General features: G+C 49.0%; 1 protein-coding gene across 1 annotated transcript; it reads right to left on the bottom strand.

The window, feature by feature from the left end:
* Nucleotides 1-123: 123 nt before the first annotated feature.
* On the bottom strand, nucleotides 124-16485 carry LOC122388883 (nuclear cap-binding protein subunit 1-like). Its single transcript, XM_043380376.1, has 15 exons — nucleotides 16196-16485; nucleotides 13439-13493; nucleotides 12440-12531; nucleotides 11971-12156; nucleotides 11506-11685; nucleotides 10025-10432; nucleotides 9563-9663; nucleotides 8900-9001; nucleotides 8565-8702; nucleotides 8023-8185; nucleotides 7404-7727; nucleotides 6929-7107; nucleotides 6418-6652; nucleotides 5970-6083; nucleotides 124-1223 (listed from the first exon to the last, which is right to left on the bottom strand). The coding sequence occupies exons 2-15, from the start codon at nucleotides 13479-13481 to the stop codon at nucleotides 1110-1112; spliced, it is 2379 nt and encodes a 792-aa protein (XP_043236311.1). The 5' UTR covers nucleotides 13482-13493; nucleotides 16196-16485; the 3' UTR covers nucleotides 124-1109.
* Nucleotides 16486-18218: the final 1733 nt, after the last annotated feature.

The following is an 18218-nucleotide window of genomic DNA, read 5'->3' as shown; positions in this document are numbered from 1 at the left end:
CGGCCAACGACGACCATCAAATTTGATAGGCGTGGTGGTGGAACTCTTGGCACCGACTCCACCCTGGGTTCGGCATCAAATATCCGTCATCCCAGCTCCCTCAACTCCTCAAAAAGTCCATCATACGGCCTCCGCTGATATTTATTCATCGGAAGTCGGTCTCAGGTATGATGAATGTGTTGAAAGTTCAATGATGTGTTCGAACTACGGGCGCCGAAGTTGGCACCAACCCTCCCACCTTTCACAGCAGTATCCTCCCTCCAGCCCCACCAGACGCAGTTCTCACCACAAACGCTTACGTTCTCACACTCTCGCCTCACAACGCCACGTCACTGAAGTGTCGCGCTCGGTCCTACGCCCCCCGGCTGGCCGTTCACGGGTCGGTGGCACCTGCTGGTGGGCGAACCCCATCCGCAGCCGCCGACAGCGACACAGGCGGGCCTGCCGGCGGCGCTAAACATAGCCGGCGCGCCTCCCCAGATTCCTGGCACCGCTGCGTGCAACGGCAGGCTCCGCCGCGACCCCGGTGTGGTAAGACCTCGCTACAATGGGGACCTCGCCTCCAAAGATCTCGCACACAGGGAGACTCCCACGCTTGACGAGAGTGTGCTCGCTGAATCGCGTCGCCGCATGGCGTCAGCCGAGTCGAGGTTAATATACTGTCCGGTGTGGTGCCGCGAGTGAGTGGCAACCTCACTCAAGGGAACGCATTTATATCGCACAAACGGCTGTCTCGCTTTCCCCTATCCCCCGTCACAGCGTTCACCCTTGTATCATTGACCCTTGGCAACGCTTCACAGAGCTTTACAAACTCGCCGTGCCCGCACCTGGTCACAAATTTACGACGCTACGTGAAAGCCAAACAAAACAATTATGTGAGCCCAAACAAACGGATGAACGACGTCGGTGGTTGCCACGAGCCGTCAGCCACGGTCGCTTTTTCAGCGAACGACCCTGGGATGTAGCGCAGTCGGTAAACAAATATAACTGCAGCGTGCCGCAATAAAAAGGAACACTAAGAACAGCTGTCGGGTAACGCGAGGGGCGGTGAAACGGTCGCGTGCTCCGGTAGACCGGGGACAGCACCTGGTCCGGAGAGGCCGGGTCGCTCAGTCCCGCAGCGCCAGGAACTGGTGGAAGGCGTCCAGCACGTGCGGGTCCAGGTCCTGGGTGAACAGCAGCGTTTCCAGCGTCTGGCTGTACTTGTGCACCTGCTCGTTGTGCTGTGGGCAGGGGGAGAGAAACTCGTCAGGTAAGGCAGCAAGTGTTAGGCTACAGAGAATGAAGAGGCTAATTTCATCTAGGAATCGCCGCCTGAAAGGTTGTTGTTGTTTATTAGGGCTTTAGACGCCTGAAAGGCTTTAGCCTCGATGATACCGGTCAGGACATTCTGAGGCAGTCTGCTAGTCGTTCTAAAAGCGGATAAAGTGCCTCCACTAATCAATGGCCGTGACCAACCAATAGCAAATCGATTTCGCCGCAGTGTAGACGAGCAGAGTGCACGAGCAATCGACTGAAGTGCTTTGAAGTGTTTACAAAAGGTAGCCGATTAGCCACCAGGATTAATGCAAACAAATTAAATAATAAATGAAAAGCAACAGACGCCAGTCGCCAATATATCAAAACTTGTTCGAAACCGTTTGAACTCCTACCACGTTCAAAATTTATTGATGAGTTGTTCCAATGATCGATACAAAGACGATTAACCAACCGGAAAAAAAGTCAGCGACTGATCCAGGAGCAGCCATTAGCTAGGTTTTGCTACGAGTATGCCACAACAAGCGACATACAGCTAAGTCAAACTAAAAATTGGCACAGAAACTAGTCGAGACTCAGTCCACTTCATGCCAGGTTCGACCACAGGCCACCGCTCTCAACATTGCATACGACGAGTCAAGTGCACACTACATACAGGGTGGGGCAGAAAGATTTACCTGTTTGCTTTCAGCCCGTAACTCAAAAAGTTTTGGACGGATTTTAGTGAAATTTTGCATGCGGCTTCCCAACTGACTCGCGTATAACTGTGATGATCGTTTTTAATTTTGTCGTGGTTGTTGATGAGCTATGGCGGAGATTACAAAAAGAGCCCAAATTGCGGCGCCGATTCAGGCTGGCCACAGCGTCCGAAGCGTTCCCAAACAGCTCGGTTTTGCCATAAAAACTGCGAACAAAATAATGAAATGCCTGAAAGAGACAGTTACAGTGTCGATGAAGTTCATGCCAGGCAGAACAAGGCATGTCCGCAGCAAAAAGCTGGTTGATATCGTGCACAAGATGGTGTTTCGAAACCCTAGGCGAAGCATGCGCAAACTGGCAAGGGACCTCGATTTTTCGCCCAAAATGGTCAGGAGAATCATAAACGACGATTTGGGCATTAAGTCATAAAAGATGCAACGTCGACACCTGATTTCGGCGGCATCCAAGGAAAAGCGGCTGCACAGGGCCCAAAAGATATTGGAGGAAATCAGAAGCGCCGGTAACAAGGTCTTGCTCTGATCCGATAAAAAGATTTCCACGGTTGAGGCCCAGACGAACTCCCAAAGCGACATAATCTTGGCAGATGGTACATCCAGTGTTGATCCTGCTATCCGGACCAGTTTTGGTCGCCACAACCCTGCTGGTGTCATGGTTTGAGCTGCCGTCGCATCCGACGACTCAAAAGGACCCTTGATGTTCATCGAGGCGGGTGTGAAAGTCAACTCACACGTTTATGTCCATCTGCTGGAGGAACATGCTCTGCCTTGGGTCACTCAGTCGTTTCGAGACGGATACGTCGTCGTCCAGGACGTTGCGTCGTCTCATACGGCCAACTTCACTCAACAGTGGTGCAAGACCCACATGCCTGGGTTCTGGGACAAGGACATGTGGCCACCATCAAGTCCAGACCTGAGCCCGATGGACTTCACCACCTGGGCCATCCTGGAGAGGGAGATGTGTGCAACACCACACAGCAGCATCGACGCTCTGAAGCTGGCCCTCGACACGGCATGGTCGATTTTCGACGAGGACACCGTGCGGCGCTCGTGCCACTCCGCAGGTGGAGGTTTCGGGGCAGGGGTGAAGACTAAAGGTGGCCATACTGGTCAAAGTACCGTTGCTGAGATTTGTACATGCTACTGAATACGTGTACCAAAAATCAATTGAATATCTTTGTTCGGGACCGAAATATTTTAAAAAATCAAGAGGTAAATCTTTCTGCCCCACCCTGTAGTTCAGTTCACACTGCATGGGTGCATGTATGTACTCGACGCTGCGCCACATGTTGTCGGGCGGACGTTCCGTTCAATTGAAATTGAGTGCCGATGATAATGCGTGAGCATCCTGTTCAATCGCCACGGCAGTACAAAGGTCAATTCGGTTGAGAGGCTGATGGAATTAAAGGTAGTGTGCCACCTTTGAAAGATTTCCCATTTTATTTTTCCTAGGATAAGAAGCTTCTGTTTTTACCTAATATCGCAAAAAAAAATCAAAAATGTGCCTGGAATAGTGCCTTTTTCGCCTAAAAGTTTTTCGGTTTTTAGATATGTATAACAACTGTAGTGGGCTCACCTGCAAACAGGCGTCGGGCAACAATCGCGAATACGGCGCACTTGTGACAATAAGCAAAGGTCATTATAGTGTTACGGCCATACGACGTACGGGAATGAGTTATCAGCTGTCTAATCGTAGACAACACAATGTCGAGCCTTAACCCTCGCCGGACCTATTGGTTTTCTACATACGCGCCGGCCGAGGGGGGGGGGGCGGGTACGACCCCCCCCCTCGCCGTTTCGCCCCTGGTGGAGCTAGCGCGTCGCGGAAAAAACGAGCGTGTGCGCCGTTACGAGACGCAGAGATTGGTACCCGATTTTAAGGTCCTAGGTCAACCGGTGACCTCTGAGGTCAGGTCAATTGCCCCAAGGTACGGTTCAGTTTTTGGTGAATAACTTCGCAAAAAACGGCCGCAGAGCGCCGATTTTGGCAGCATCGTGTTCGTCTCGCTCAGGCGCGTCGAATGATATACTTTTTGTCCGGGTCAGGTCAACTTGGGGTGTTGACCTCAGGTCAAGGTCAGGTCAGCACCCCCAGGTCACGAAGTTGGTCGAAAGGGGTCATATCGCATATCATTCGATTCGGCAGGTCTTCCTGAGTCCATTGGTGGCTTTTCCGACTCGCTAGCTCAATTTGATCAAGAGTTATTGACGAAAAACTAATATGACCTTGATGACGTCATAAATGACGTCACGCAAGGTCAACATTGCAAAAGTGACGCATCTAACCTTGCAAGGAGTGCATCAAATCACGATTCTGTGTGCTTGAGATAGTTGGAGATCGTTCCCGGCGCCAGAATAGCAGTTTGAATTTTTCCCCATTGACTTATAATGGTGAGGTCACGAAAATGACCTGACCTCATATGACCTTTAGGAAAAATCCGAGATATACAAATTGTGGGACTCATAATGGATACTAGATCCTGCAAGTTTCATTTCCCTGTGACATCTCCTCTGGCAGTGAGGGCGTTGCGAAGTTGCGACATCTGAAGACCGTGCAGAGGTTCACTTATGACGTCATAGGTCAGTGACCTGACCTGACCCGAAAATGCGGTTGGTGTCAAAAGATGCGGCTTGGATCAAAGGTCAGGTATGCCAAGTTTCAGCTCTCTATCTCCAGCGTGTTCGGAGCTATCGCGAAAAAACCCTATGGGGGGGGGGGGCGGCACCCGCCCCCCCCCCCCCTCGGCCGGCGAGGGTTAAACTGTAAGCCCGTATTGGTATTGTTTCTTTTATTTGGCTGTCGAACATTATTTATGGTTTGAAATATGATTTTATGTAAAATAATTGATATGAAAAAGCCGTCTTATAAGTTATGACCCCATTTCACCACACGCAAGTGGCAGAAATGACAATGATCAGCTGACGCATTTTTCTTGGCCGAAGTCAGAGCGCGCGCGGCCCGACGCACCACGCGTATTTGGAAATTCCGACCTCGACGAGCATCAGAAGCCACCTAACAGGCGTGTTCGAAACCGCAGGAGATGATGATGAACGGGTTTATCGAAACTTGATTGGATGAGCATATCGGTAATAGCGATTTCAGTGTGTGCATTTATTGTTCATAGTGATGTGAAATGTGGTTGGGGTACGACCGACAACCCGTCGGGGCGAATTTCGCACTGGGGTACTCAAAATTTGAAGAATTTAAGACGTTTCCATGAGTTTTTAAGGTATGGATAAGTTCTAAAAATCCGGTTCTCCTTATCTGGGCCATTAACTCCATACGGTCCAAGAAAGCTGGCACACTACCTTTAATCCTACTACATGGCCATGGCCGATGGATTCCACGTGGCGGAGTGGCCGGAATGGCTCAGAGACATGTCTGAAAGAATATACAAACGAAAGCACAAACGAAAAGCTGGCTGGTGGCAGCATATGGAATCGGGGTAACAGAACCCGAGAGCTGTCTCATGAATTACGCTACGTCACGGCACAAATCGATAGCTTTTACGTACGTTCTTCGTTTGGCGTTCAAAAGGCACCAGCAATTACTGCATAATGGCTTCTTATGTTTCAGGAAGTGAGCAACTCTATTTGGGTCATTAAGTACTCATTAGTTGTATTCATACAGCCGTTCGGAGCAAGAGGCCCACCCAAAAGTCCGGCGTGTGTCAGCTGATGCACTGAGGAATATATGCCGCCTCGCAACTTACTTCGGGCCCAATCAGTTTCATGCTGGGGTCCCAGGTGCCAAGTCTACATTACAGGGATAGCGTTAACCGGCAGACACTAGCCGTAACATCAATAATCAGAGCGCGAGATCGCTGCTACTGTCAGCATAAAAACAATAACAATGGCAATGCTCATGCCTCATAAGTCTGATATTAGCTCACATTTAGTCAAAATTTTTGGACGAGATCGCCACTGGCCTCCAGCGGCTCGCCATCCGAACAACGCAAAGTGCTGTACTCCGTAGACGCGATACGCTCGACTGACCTGCATGAAGATCTGCTGGAGCCGGCCGAAGGTCCACTTCCACCAGTGGGTGCGGAAGTCCTTGCCGTCGGTGTCGGAGCGCACCAGGTGCTCCGACAGGATCATGATGAACCGCTGAAGGACGCAAAGGTTTGTTAGCTGATACGTAATTGCAGCTTGTGGATTATAGGCCATGTAATTATTCGCCTAGAAACGCCACATTTCTCAAAAATGCGAACAAGCCGTTTAATCATACAAGTCATACAGTCAGCCGGGTAACCTGCTCCGGTGTCAGAATATCGCCTCCTATCGATATATCAGCGATCGGACATGAAAAAAAAAACATGGAGAGGGGCGACAAATAAAATACATTCCAACAGACCACTATTGCACCGCCTCCCTACCCGGCGCACTAACCAGCACCAACCCCAACCACCACATTAGTCTCCACAACGCCCGGCACCCTCACCTGGAAGATGATGAGGAAGAGTGTCTTCTGGTCGGACTGGGCCTGCTCGAGGCGCTCCTCCATGCGTTCCACCTGCTCGTCACTGGGACGGTCGCGCCGGTCGTCGTCGCTGTCCGAGTCGTCGCCAGAGTCGTGGTGCAGCCGCGCGCGCGCCTCGGCCGCCTCCACCGTCAGCTTGTGCACGTGCTGACTCATCTTGCGGATGGTCAGGTTCAGGATCTCCCACACATAGGACCTGCGAGGAGTGAACCCGGTAACTAGAGGGTGGCAGAGACTAACGCTGTCGGAATTGGAGGCTGGTGTCTTACTATACGGCGTCTTATAATATTTTCTACGTCCTACGAAACCATGGTAACTGCTGAATATTTCTAGCGCCTACTTTTAATTGATATTAAGTCAAACAAAGCGAACAATACAGCGAGGCTTAAACTTTATCAAACAGCCCACAACCACCTCGACCATTGCAGGAAGCAGCTTAGCTTCAACCTTCCCATTTTGAACGAACACTCACTTGAGGAAATCGGCGTTCATCTCCCGCGAGAAGATCCAGTTGGCCACTGCCGAGCACTCGACTATCTGCGTCTTGAGCATCTTGTCGACGAGGACGCACATCATCTGCGGGTGGTCCCTCCAGACGTTGTAGAGGCTCCGCAGCACGCAGATCTGCGCCTCCTCCGTCTCCGCCAGCACCTGGGGAGGAGGGACGGGGTGAGAGGCAGGGAGAGCTGCTGAACAGCTCGGCGACAACAGCGACTGACAGGGTGATTATAAAATACGCTCAGATGAGCGCTTAAACTATTTTTTGAATGCATGGACGGTTAAGCGCAGCTTCCAATGATAATTCGGCAAACAGTTCACCTTAATAACGTTTAAACGTGGCAATCTTATTGAAATCAAACAAATAAATCACCATTAAATTTACTAAAAGTACCTTCCATATAATCGTTGTATAGGTAACCTTCCACCAAATAGCCACAAATACATACCTTAAACACATAGTGGAACTTGGCTATGGCGGCGAACGCGTGTGAGAAGCTCTTGGAGCCGACGAACAGCAGAGTCTCCGTGAACACCTCGATCTTGAGCGGGTTGTGCGTGGGCTCGGCGTCGTCGTCGGCCGTCTTCAGCGGGTTGTGGAGCTCCTTGAGGAGCCGGATGGCCTCCTCTGGCGAGCAGCGCTCCTTGATGGCCGACATGAGCTGGTGGGCGATCATGGTGCCGGGGAGGGAGCCGGCGCCCTCCTCTCGGTACCGCAGCCGCGGCTTGGTCTCCACCGGCACCAGTGCGGCAAACTCCTGGCCGGCCATCTCCTGGGGGGGGGGGGGAGTGAGTGAGTGAGTGAGTGAGTGAGTGAGTGAGTGAGTGAGTGAGTGAGTGAGTGAGTGAGTGAGTGAGTGAGTGAGTGGGTACCCAGGATACACAGTCACAAGGACTGCATAGTGCATAAATTCACAAGAATCCATGCCAATGTATCGCTGCACGAGGCATATTGTTTTAAGCCACAAACAATTACCATGACAGTCCACGTATTTCACGTATGAGCAATCGCATTAATTCCGTCTCAGGGCGGCGATCACACGCGTCCCTCACCAGGCCCGTCCTCACCTGAATCCGCTGGTGGTAGCTGAGTCGGAGACACTTTTCGAACGTCTCGCGGACAAACTTTGGTTTGGGGTGCTCGGGGTCGAGCGCCAGACAGTCGGCCCAGTCGGACCACTGCCATCGGAAGTGGAAGTTGCTCAGGTGGTAGCTGAACCAGCCGACGAACCTGACAGACGGCAGGAGAGAAACGGTGTTAGCAAGAGATTGAACGAAACAAGTGTTAAAACGGCGAACGTTGCCAGATACGTGCCATACGATCGTCATTCTCATTGACCTATAAATACCATTCACACAAGACGGATATCCACAGTTAATCATCAAAATTATGGCGGCGCCGTAACTGAACCCCAATATCAACATCCTTCGGTTCTACTGCCTGAATAGCCATGAGAAGCTACTAGCTAGACATCACAGCACGTCACTGAGCACAACCCATCACTTGGTTGATCAGTGATCACCACCCGCTGACTCTACGGACTGTGCATCTCCACACTGCGGGTACTTCCTAGCCCGGACACCCCCAGGCCCCACCGTCCTTCACCCACCTCTGGAAGGCGGAGACGTTCATGGTGTCGATCCTGTCGAACATAATCTCTGTGGCCTGCGCCAACACCTGCGGGATGGTGCTCGGCTGCAGCTTGCACAGCTCGATCAGGATACAGCCGTAGTTGATCTCCAGATACCTGGCGGGAGAGTATGGAAATTCAGCGGATGGGAGGTAGGGGTGAATAGTAATACACGGTAACAACAGGCTCTTTAGGTGTGTACAAAAACTAAATCAGTGGGCAGAAGATAAACAGCGTAAAAAAACGTGAAATTAACTACGGCCTTTAGTTTGAAACCCAGCCTAACCAAACAGACTATCGGCAGATTAACCCACCTTGGTGCCGGCATCTGGAAGAGCTCAGAGAATATCACCTCGACAATCATGTAGTCCAGCGGGATCTTGGTCTTGTGCGGGAAGTTGAGAAGCTGCGCAGAGCTGTAAGTCGGCACGAGTAGAAGGTTAGAAACGTCAGCCAGCACCCGATCGCAGAGCGACGGTGGTGTTAGGCCGGTGACACTCATTTGACGGACAGTGAAATTGGACTTGATTATGGCTGGGTTAAAATATGCTGGAATCTTCTCAGACTTGTCCTAGAACTTACCATGTTTTAAACATCCGAATACTTTTCGTGGTTTATCCGTTTCGAAGATATAATTTTGTACTAAAACGACAATCATACAAACTGCACTGGAACGCAACCTGTCATCTTGACGTCATTTCCCCGACACTACTCAATGGAACTGGCGCGTCAAGCCCAGGCCAGCCGACCAGCGGGACAGACCAAACAGCCCGTGTTTGCTGTCAACAAACACGTCCGCCGCATTATTGGCAACCGTCGGCAGTCGGGTCTCTGCAAGCCGCCATTCCATTCTGCGTTCGACAATAACGTATCGAGAAAACAGCACGTCACCAACTGTGAGCTAGAATATGAAGTGTTCTTATCCCACTTTTACAGCGCTTCTCTTTCACATATCTCTGGTCGGCGCGGCGACTCACCACTCCTTTCGGTCGTTGTGGTGCACCTCCAGAATATGGTGCAGGTGCTCCTCGATCAGATACCGCTCGATGCTGTGAGAGCCGGGCAGAATCGGGCCGTTCTGAAACAGCAGACGGGCAGTGGGTGAACAACACGATACGGATAATGTTACATAGGCCGGTAGTCCAAGCCTAGACTAGGATTCTGCCACAAACTAAACTAGGTTAGATTTAGGTTGAACTTCAGCGTAAACATTGAAAATCTAGACACTCGCATCGGAACAGAAGATTTTCATATCAACAAACGTCTTGACAGGTCTTTGAACGCCCGTCACCATTTTCACATTGAAACATTTAATGTTCATATTCGTCACAGTTACGCATAAGGTCAGGCTATTATTACCACACCCCACTAGACAGTTACATATTCGACACATTCGATGACCACCCCAGTCCCCAAACCACCCCGACCCGCCTCTTCACCTCGGGGCAGTCAGTGTAGTCGAACATGCGGAACACGACGCGCGGCTGCGGGTACACGTTGGACGCGTGGTGCGGCGGCGCCTTGATCTCGGGGAGCTTGTGCTGCAGTGCCTCCGAGAGGATCGAGTCGAACGCCAGGTACGGTCGCAGGATGTGCTTCTCCTGCCAGTTGTCGGCGCGCAGCTTGGAGATCTGCGCCCACAGACAGTCGAGGTGCTCCTCCTGCGGGTGCGGGTCGTCGCCGGACCAGACGCGCAGCGCCGGCACGTGCTTCTTGCTGCGCCGGTCCAGGTAGGAGGAGACGGTGGCCAGCAGCCGGTCCAGGTCCGTCTCGCGCTTCTCGAACAGCTCGCGGCCCACCCAGGGCAGGCAGGTGAGCACAGCGTACACCAGCCAGTCGGTACGCACCTAATGGAACGGAGTGGGGACGGGTCAGTCAATGATGGAGGGGCGACCGGTCAATGACGGAACGGCAAGCTTTAACGACGGGACGAGTGTAATAGGGACCACAGACGACCAGCAACGAAATTGCCCCCCCCCCCCCAAAAAAAAATACAAGGAAACGAGCTCATACAGGTTATTACGGAGCGAGCGAAGCGAGCGGAGTCTTACGTAGAATAACGGAAATTTCTGAGTATGAGCGGCCGGCCGGCCGGCCGGCCGGCCGTGGTCACGCTTCTGCGACGCTTATATCTCAGCAACCACTTGACCGATTTACACGCGGTAATTTTTGTAGGGTAGCTTCATTCCTTCTACCAAGTATTGGACTATTCCCGATGCATGTGGGTGACCCCTTATGCACGTGCCACGTGCAAAACGAAGGGGTGTCAGTTTTGTAATTGTTGCAATATCTCGGTAACCACTTGGCCGATTGCGCTGAAAGTTGGCATGTAGGTAGGCACCCACTAGGCACTGCATATACATGTGCCAGAGTTGGGGTGCTGCTGCACGTGCGCACGTGCAGGGGTCGTTTCCAGATCTCGGGAACGGCTGGACCGATTGCGCTCAAATTTGGTACACGGTTAGGGGCCGGTTAGTAGGGTGCCGTGCACAAGTCAGTTGGGACCCATTTTGCACGTGCGCACGTGCAGGGTGCCGCTTCCAGATCTCGAGAACGGCTGGGCCGATTGTGCCCAAATTTGGCACATCGCTAGAGACCGGTTAGTAGGGTGCCGTGCACAAGTCAGTTGGAGGTACCCCCTCGCAATTTCGCACGTGCAAGGCCCACCCTCTCGCTCGCTCCGTTAGTCGCCCCAAAAGGCGTTATACTGGTTCAAAAATTTATTGGCAGTAATACCAGTCAATGTCTTCTGTACTTCGAAATCAACTTACCTAAGCTACGGTCGCAAATGCAGACTTCATACCCCTATCCCCGAACCTGTTACATTTCAGCCATCAGCAGCAACACCCCGGGACGTACTAGGGAGAGAAGCGGCGGCCGCCGTATCAGTCTTGTGGGGAGAGGCGGGGGCCCGTCTCACCTGTGGCACGCCCTGCTCCAGGGCCGCGTCCAGGAAGTTGTCGTAGACCGCCATCAGTGACGAGGCCGAGACCACGTGGCAGTTGACCAGGTCAGAGAGGAAGCGTAGGCAGTTGCGCGCCTTGTCCCACTCGCAGATCTTCAGACTGTCCTTCAGACAGCGCACCAGCGACTCGGCAAACTGCCACACCGGGGAGGGGAGGGGTCAGTCGAACCGCACGAGGGAGGGGGGGGGGCGTTCTGAAATCGGAAATATCGGAGGGTGGAGCAATTGTGCGCAAAACGTAAACATACCGACATTGAATTTAACAACAAGTAAGTACTGTTATAGTAGGTAAATGGAATTTTAACGAGCTTCCAGTCGAATGAACGTAATGGTTTGGAGGTAAAACATGTAGAAACACCATGGTTGAACATAATGCAACTAATGTGGCACAAACGATAATAAACTGACATATTGACGTACCTCGCCACCGAAGTTGTAGTTTTTGGCGTTCAGAAGACCGACCAGAGTCGAGTAGACAGACGATCGCTCCGGCATCTTGGACGCACAGTCCACCAGAATTCTTTGGATTTTATCTTTGGCCTTGACCAGATCATTTTCCAGCACAGACGAGAGACCTTCGAGATTTGACTCCAGAGATGCTGTACTCTGAAAAAATTAACACGTGCACAAATTCAAAATAATTTCACTTGGCCAAGCCAAGGCTGAATGCACTTATCTCAAGTGATTGAAAAAAGAGAAACAACTACAACACACAAATGAATAATTACCCAGAAGACAAAAATACATTGTCAGTTTCAGGTATGCGATGCTCTAAAAAAAAAAATGATTGCTGATAAGACTTCAGTTCACACGTTTCACACTCCGCCAAGATTGAGAATATCAGAAAAAGTAATTCCATGTCATGAATATTTGTCGCACTACCACATACCCTCTCGCCAACACGGATAATGAGAGACTCGAGACGGTCTTCAATCTCGACGGCATCTCCCGACAGCCGGCGGCGCTTGGCCGATCTGTCGTCTGAAACAAACATGTATAGGCATTGAAATAAAGTAGCCCCCTACACAAACTGCATGCATGGGCGAGCCCACAGACACACTGAATATATTTTCAGCACATTCATCACATTATCTTAATCCAGCAGTTGCTGGGGTATTTCGCTACCCACTGTTTGCTGAGGGGAGGGCGTTTAACGCCCCAGCCGATGACTCGAGAACCAATAGGCGTAGCGAAATGCACGAGGCGGCAAACGAAAGAACGCGACGAGCCGCTTCAGATGAGTATTTGAAAGTTGAATTTCGAGGTTAAAGGGCGGGTCAAAGTCAGGTCAAACACTTTCAATTGGGGGTTCAGTAGCATGGACTTTAGAACCTCGTACTGTCGCGTCTTTTGTCATAAACTCTGTCAAGACTATGCACCATCCGTGATGTAAATGCTACATTAGGTAGTGACAGATCCTTGTAGGGGTCAGTCAATCCTAGGTTACTTAGGGTCAAAGTAAGGTCAGTCAGGTAAGCACATATCCAATAAAATCAAAACTGCTATTCGCAGCAATTGCCAAAATTCACATCAAGATTTTGGAAAATGTAGAATGAAAATCAACAACTGAAGAAAGCCATTTGACTGTTCATGGTACTGCCAGTCTAGTGTTTACGGGACTAATGTCTGTATGTGTTCTCTGTGATTTTATGATTTTTTTGCATATGCCATTTTGGTCGAAAACTTAAAAATCATGATCACTAAAACCTCTATATCTCAAATGTATTATGACTGATTTTTCATTTTATCACAATAAACTTCATTCAACTCCCTACAGGTACCCAAAATTTGGCATGTCTGTGGTGCACCATTTTTAGCTACAGCCAGGCAAAAAAGTGTGTGTGGGGGGGGGGTGCACCCCCAGCAACTTATGGGCTAAGCAACTTACCATCATAGTCATCATCATACTTCCTCCTCACTGATTTACTCATTTTGTAATAAATCTGAAAAATAAGATAAGCCCAACTGTCAAATGATATCAACATCAAAATTGGGCAATGAGCATTCAAACACTGGTCACAGGACATTTTCTGCACAATTTTCAAAACAGCCAAAGCAGGCCAGGCAGGTCAGACAACCTAAAAACTGTAAAATAGCACCTTTAACCATGATTTAGCTTATCACATAGGTAGACTTTCAAATATGTAGTAGGTAAGAGTTCTTGGGCTGTGTTCTGTGTGCCTGCAGCCTGGGTACCTATGTTTGTTGCCCTCACTTGTTTATTGCCATTTGGCTTTGAAATGTTGTTTGTGGCATGAGAATACCAATGTCATAGTAAAGGCTGAAACACTCCTCAATCAGGAAATCACATGCAAGAGCCTAATCAACTACATTATACCTACCTAGTTCTACCCTCATCAATCACATGTAGGAGGTGCATGCAATTGATGGGTGCATGCTTCCATGCATCTGAATAGGCTCTCGCATGTGATTTCCTGACAGCGGAAATAGTCTGCTTCAGGCTTAAGACCGGAGGCGGAGCACACCTCTCATGCCACGGAACAAAAGGCATTTTGAAGCCAGACTGAGACAGCAAAAAAAAACTGTTGTTGTATGGGTGTCAGTGATATACTATTGAAATATGACATTTACTTTAAGGTTTAAGACTTTTTTGCTGGTGTTTACATCCAAACTTTCATGCATGACTGGCAGATGCTCTCACTGCTGGGTGCTGGCCCATATTCATACATAAGCATCTGAAAAATTAGATACTCTACAGTAACACTATGATTTGTTTATCATTTTTTAACTGTGCCCCTTCTCGTAACTATGTTCTGCCTTAAAAGTGTCTGCCGTCCAGGCATGTTTTGTACTGTATGTACAAATCATAATCATCAGCATTGAAGCGTATGGGATGTTCTGATGTCATATCATTAAAAATCAAGCTCTTAATCACTAGGGTGGGGTGATGTCTTCAGTTTCATGCCTTTAATTTATCTTTTTGTATCATTTTATTTGATTTGAAAGTTCAAGATCATGAGATGTGACAAGACTAGTGAAGATCAGTAGGCGGAACTATGGTCATGAGTACCCAAATATAGGAACGTTCCCATTTTTGGGAACGGAGTTCCCAAATATGGGAACGGGCGTTCCCATTTATGAGAACGGAAGGCAATTTTTCGGCCGTTCGCCCACTAAAACTCAAAAGTGCATCACGTCTCAAAAAAGTGCACGCTGATTTAAGTATCTACTAAATCTCCATAAAGTTATCTTTAATCTGACCGTGGAACAAGGAAATTGACCGTGGAATGATATTTTTAATGATTTTTTAAAAATGACAGAATGGTGGAAATATGGGTTATACGACATTTAACATGCAATTTTAAGGAAAATGAAGCATTTTTTACATTTTGAGGTCAAGTATAATAATTTTCGCCTGGTTATGAAGTTTCATTCTAGCGACACCAGATGCTGACATATGCAAGCGAACACGCGGACAGTCCCGAGGTAATATTGTTGACTTTTGGTGTCGGGGCGATCGACCGCGTGAAACGTCAGTGATTTTACCGAACTACTGTTGTAAACTCAGTTTCAGTGGTTTAAAATCATTCAGCTGTATTTTATCAGCCCTGAAAGACATATTTTATTTGGATGCTAGCTGTTTAGCGTTGTTTTATAAGCAGCGTCATGAGCGTGGTTTTTGTCTTCGGCGTTTCTAAGCATGATCGTTTGGGGGGAATTTCTCTGATATAGGTCGCTCTGTGTGGCTTATTTATAATTTTTATGCTGATTTCGATCATTCCTCGTGCCCATCCTACCAGGCCTTTTGCCACTTACACTCATTAAGAAAGGAAAAAACTAGATTTTCATTGGGACTAGGTGTTTTGAGGGTGTAACATATTCAGCGTTCCCATTTTTGGATACTTCTTGTGCTCGTCAACTCTCGGTGATTAGCAGACAGGTGCTTGACATGTCTCCACCCTCGGCACGGACGGTGGATATAGGTATGGAAGACCTTGCTGAACATCGCTGAGCGTTGTGGATTACGTAATCCTGCAGAGGGGGGCGTGCCCGCTGCGAGATCGACGGGAATAAAAGCGCAGAAGACCGGGCGAAACATGCAACGGTCTTGCCGGAAAGGTCATCTGATGATTGTTGCGTTAACAATAATTTGCGGCGTTGGACGTGATGCTTGTTAATGAAAAGAGCCCCTGAAAGGCGTCGGTGAAATCGTTCCCAATTTTGGGTACGCCGTTCCCATAATAAGGAACGCTTGCAGCGCCAGTGTACGAGAGCGTTCCCAAATTTGGGCTCGCGGCCCGGGTGATGGACTGCTTTAGAAATAGGGGAACGATTTGAAACTACGATGGGCCTTACAATATCAAACTCTTTCCCAACAATATTGAGACAACTATCAGGCGGTTCACGATCGTTTTATATTTTTTTGGACGTCATTTAACGGTTCTTTTTCTTGTTTTAAATAATGCCTACATGGCGTTCCCATATTTGGGTTTATCGTTCCCAATTATGGGAACGAAAATGCGTTCCCGAAAATGGGTACGCTTCACCATAGTTCCGCCTACTGAGATCCTCAAAATTAACCATCCCAAATTGACATTTAAATGCTCCACTGAAAGGAAAGGAAGCCAAGTAACCAGGAATGGAAAAAATTAACCAAATAGCACCCAAATATACTTTGACTTACATAAGGCCAGGTAACAACAAAAATAATCCAGAAATGCTCAAACAAAATACACAATTCTACCGGCTGCGGCAATGGCGGCAATTACCACGCAGCGAAACTTATCAAGGTTGAAAGATCACTTGGTCCGAATTGCGAATAGCCAATTATTTTGACGTCCTTAGCTCAAATTTCACAATTTTTTAAAGATATGCCACCTATAAATTATATCGATATCTGTCCATAGCTAAGGAAAGTTGTGGGCTGTTGGTCATAGAAAGCCTATATAGGGTTTATGAGTTTCATCACAATGTGCTGAGTGAGCATCACCCTTGGCACTAATTGTGGCATAGGCGGCGGAACGGGGAGGGCACCGGGGCACCATGCCCCCCTTTGATTTTGGCATTTTAACCCGGGCCGGGCCGGGGGTGTTTGAACACCCTCCTGCGGTTTTTCGAAGATATCTCAAAAACGGCGGCGTGAAGCGCCGCCGTTTTTGGCACACCTGTTCGTGCATCTTTTCCGCACATGTTGTGAAAATTTTAGACCCAGGTCGCCTTAGGTCAGGTCACCAGGTCACGCCAAGTGACCTCACCTCATAAAAAAAGAATGCTCGTCATAGCTACTGATCGATTGCCTTGAAACTTTCAGCGATTGATTAGAGCAGCATCATAAAATGTATATCTCGGAATTTTGATATCGATGACCTAAGGTCAGGTCAATTTTGCGGTCTCTCCATATACCTATCTATACCTAAGTCAATGGGAGAAAATTGAAAAGCGTCTGTTTTGCACGAACGCTATTCTAGACACTCTCAAACATCGAGATGTAGGTAAAATTGACACACTGAACCGGAAAATGGCAACTGTGCCCCTTGTTATGTCCCCGAGGTCATCTCAGGTCACGAACAGAATCTAACAGTTTTTCGCTAATAACTTCTGATAGAGGCGTGCTAGAGCACTGAAAACGCCTTAGATGTGTTCGGCTCGACGTTGCGGATCGACTGATATGCAACATTACCTTTCGCGGTCAGGTCATGACCTTGACCTGAGGTCAAATTTTCAAGTTGACTTTTCAAGGTCAAATTATAGTTCATTCGACGCGTCTCGACGAGAGGAACACGATGCTGGCAAAAGTAATTTCATGGCTCTTTTGACTCAAAAGTTATTGCCGAGGAAACGTTTTTCGTAAAAACGGCTATTTTTGGAGTTTTTGCCCTCTGGAGGCTAAACCGTTGACCTGAGGTCAAATCTGAGAACAATAGAAAGTTCTGTAAAAGGGCCATCGAATGCGCTTTCCGCGGCGCTGTAGCTCTATCGGTTCCCGAGATAGCCGTCGGCAGTTTTCTGGTGACCCGACCTTTGACCTGACCCAAAAAATGACTGAAGTGGTTTCGTCCTTATTTTAGACTTTCTTTCGATGCGTGTCGCTACGTGGCCCAGGAGCCGAGTTAGAAGGGGGGTGTTCAGACACCCCCCCCCCGGCCCGGCGCGGAATCTCAGAGCACAGGCCCGGCGCCGGTTAACATTAGCCCTATGGGCGTTGCATGGAAAGAATGGGACCAAAAGTCGGCACTGTGCCCCCCCCCCTTAATTAAAGGTGTTCCGCCGCTACTGAATTGTGGTACCTGCCAGGTTGTGACATTGGACCGTGCTGAAGTGCACTCATAATGAAACGTCTCCAACTATATGTTTCCAACAGTTTTTGATAATAACGACAGACGGAAACATGCTAGAGCGCTGAAAACACCAAAGACGAATCGACTGATATGCAGCCTGGGCTTGTTCGGTCGCTGTTTTTATATCAGCGTGCTGTCGGTTTTCCCCATATAGGTAAGGAAGTTATTGCTGGCGCTTCTTGGTCTCTCATTGGTCCAACGAATAGACCACTTGAATTCGACCAATGAGGAGCCAAGAAGTAGCAGCAAGCTCGCAGCCTGCTGATAAATAAACGGGGGACGAACAGAGCTCTGACCTTTTTATGATCTTGACCTGAGGTCAATTTAAAAAATGGCCTTTCAGGTCAATTTATAGTTCATTCGACGCGT

Source organism: Amphibalanus amphitrite, unplaced genomic scaffold, assembly GCF_019059575.1.
Source record: "Amphibalanus amphitrite isolate SeventyFive unplaced genomic scaffold, NRLGWU_Aamphi_draft 000018F_arrow, whole genome shotgun sequence".
NCBI lineage: Eukaryota > Metazoa > Arthropoda > Thecostraca > Balanomorpha > Balanidae > Amphibalanus > Amphibalanus amphitrite.
Note: the sequence above shows the minus strand (reverse complement) of the source record. Positions and strands in the feature narration are given on the sequence as shown.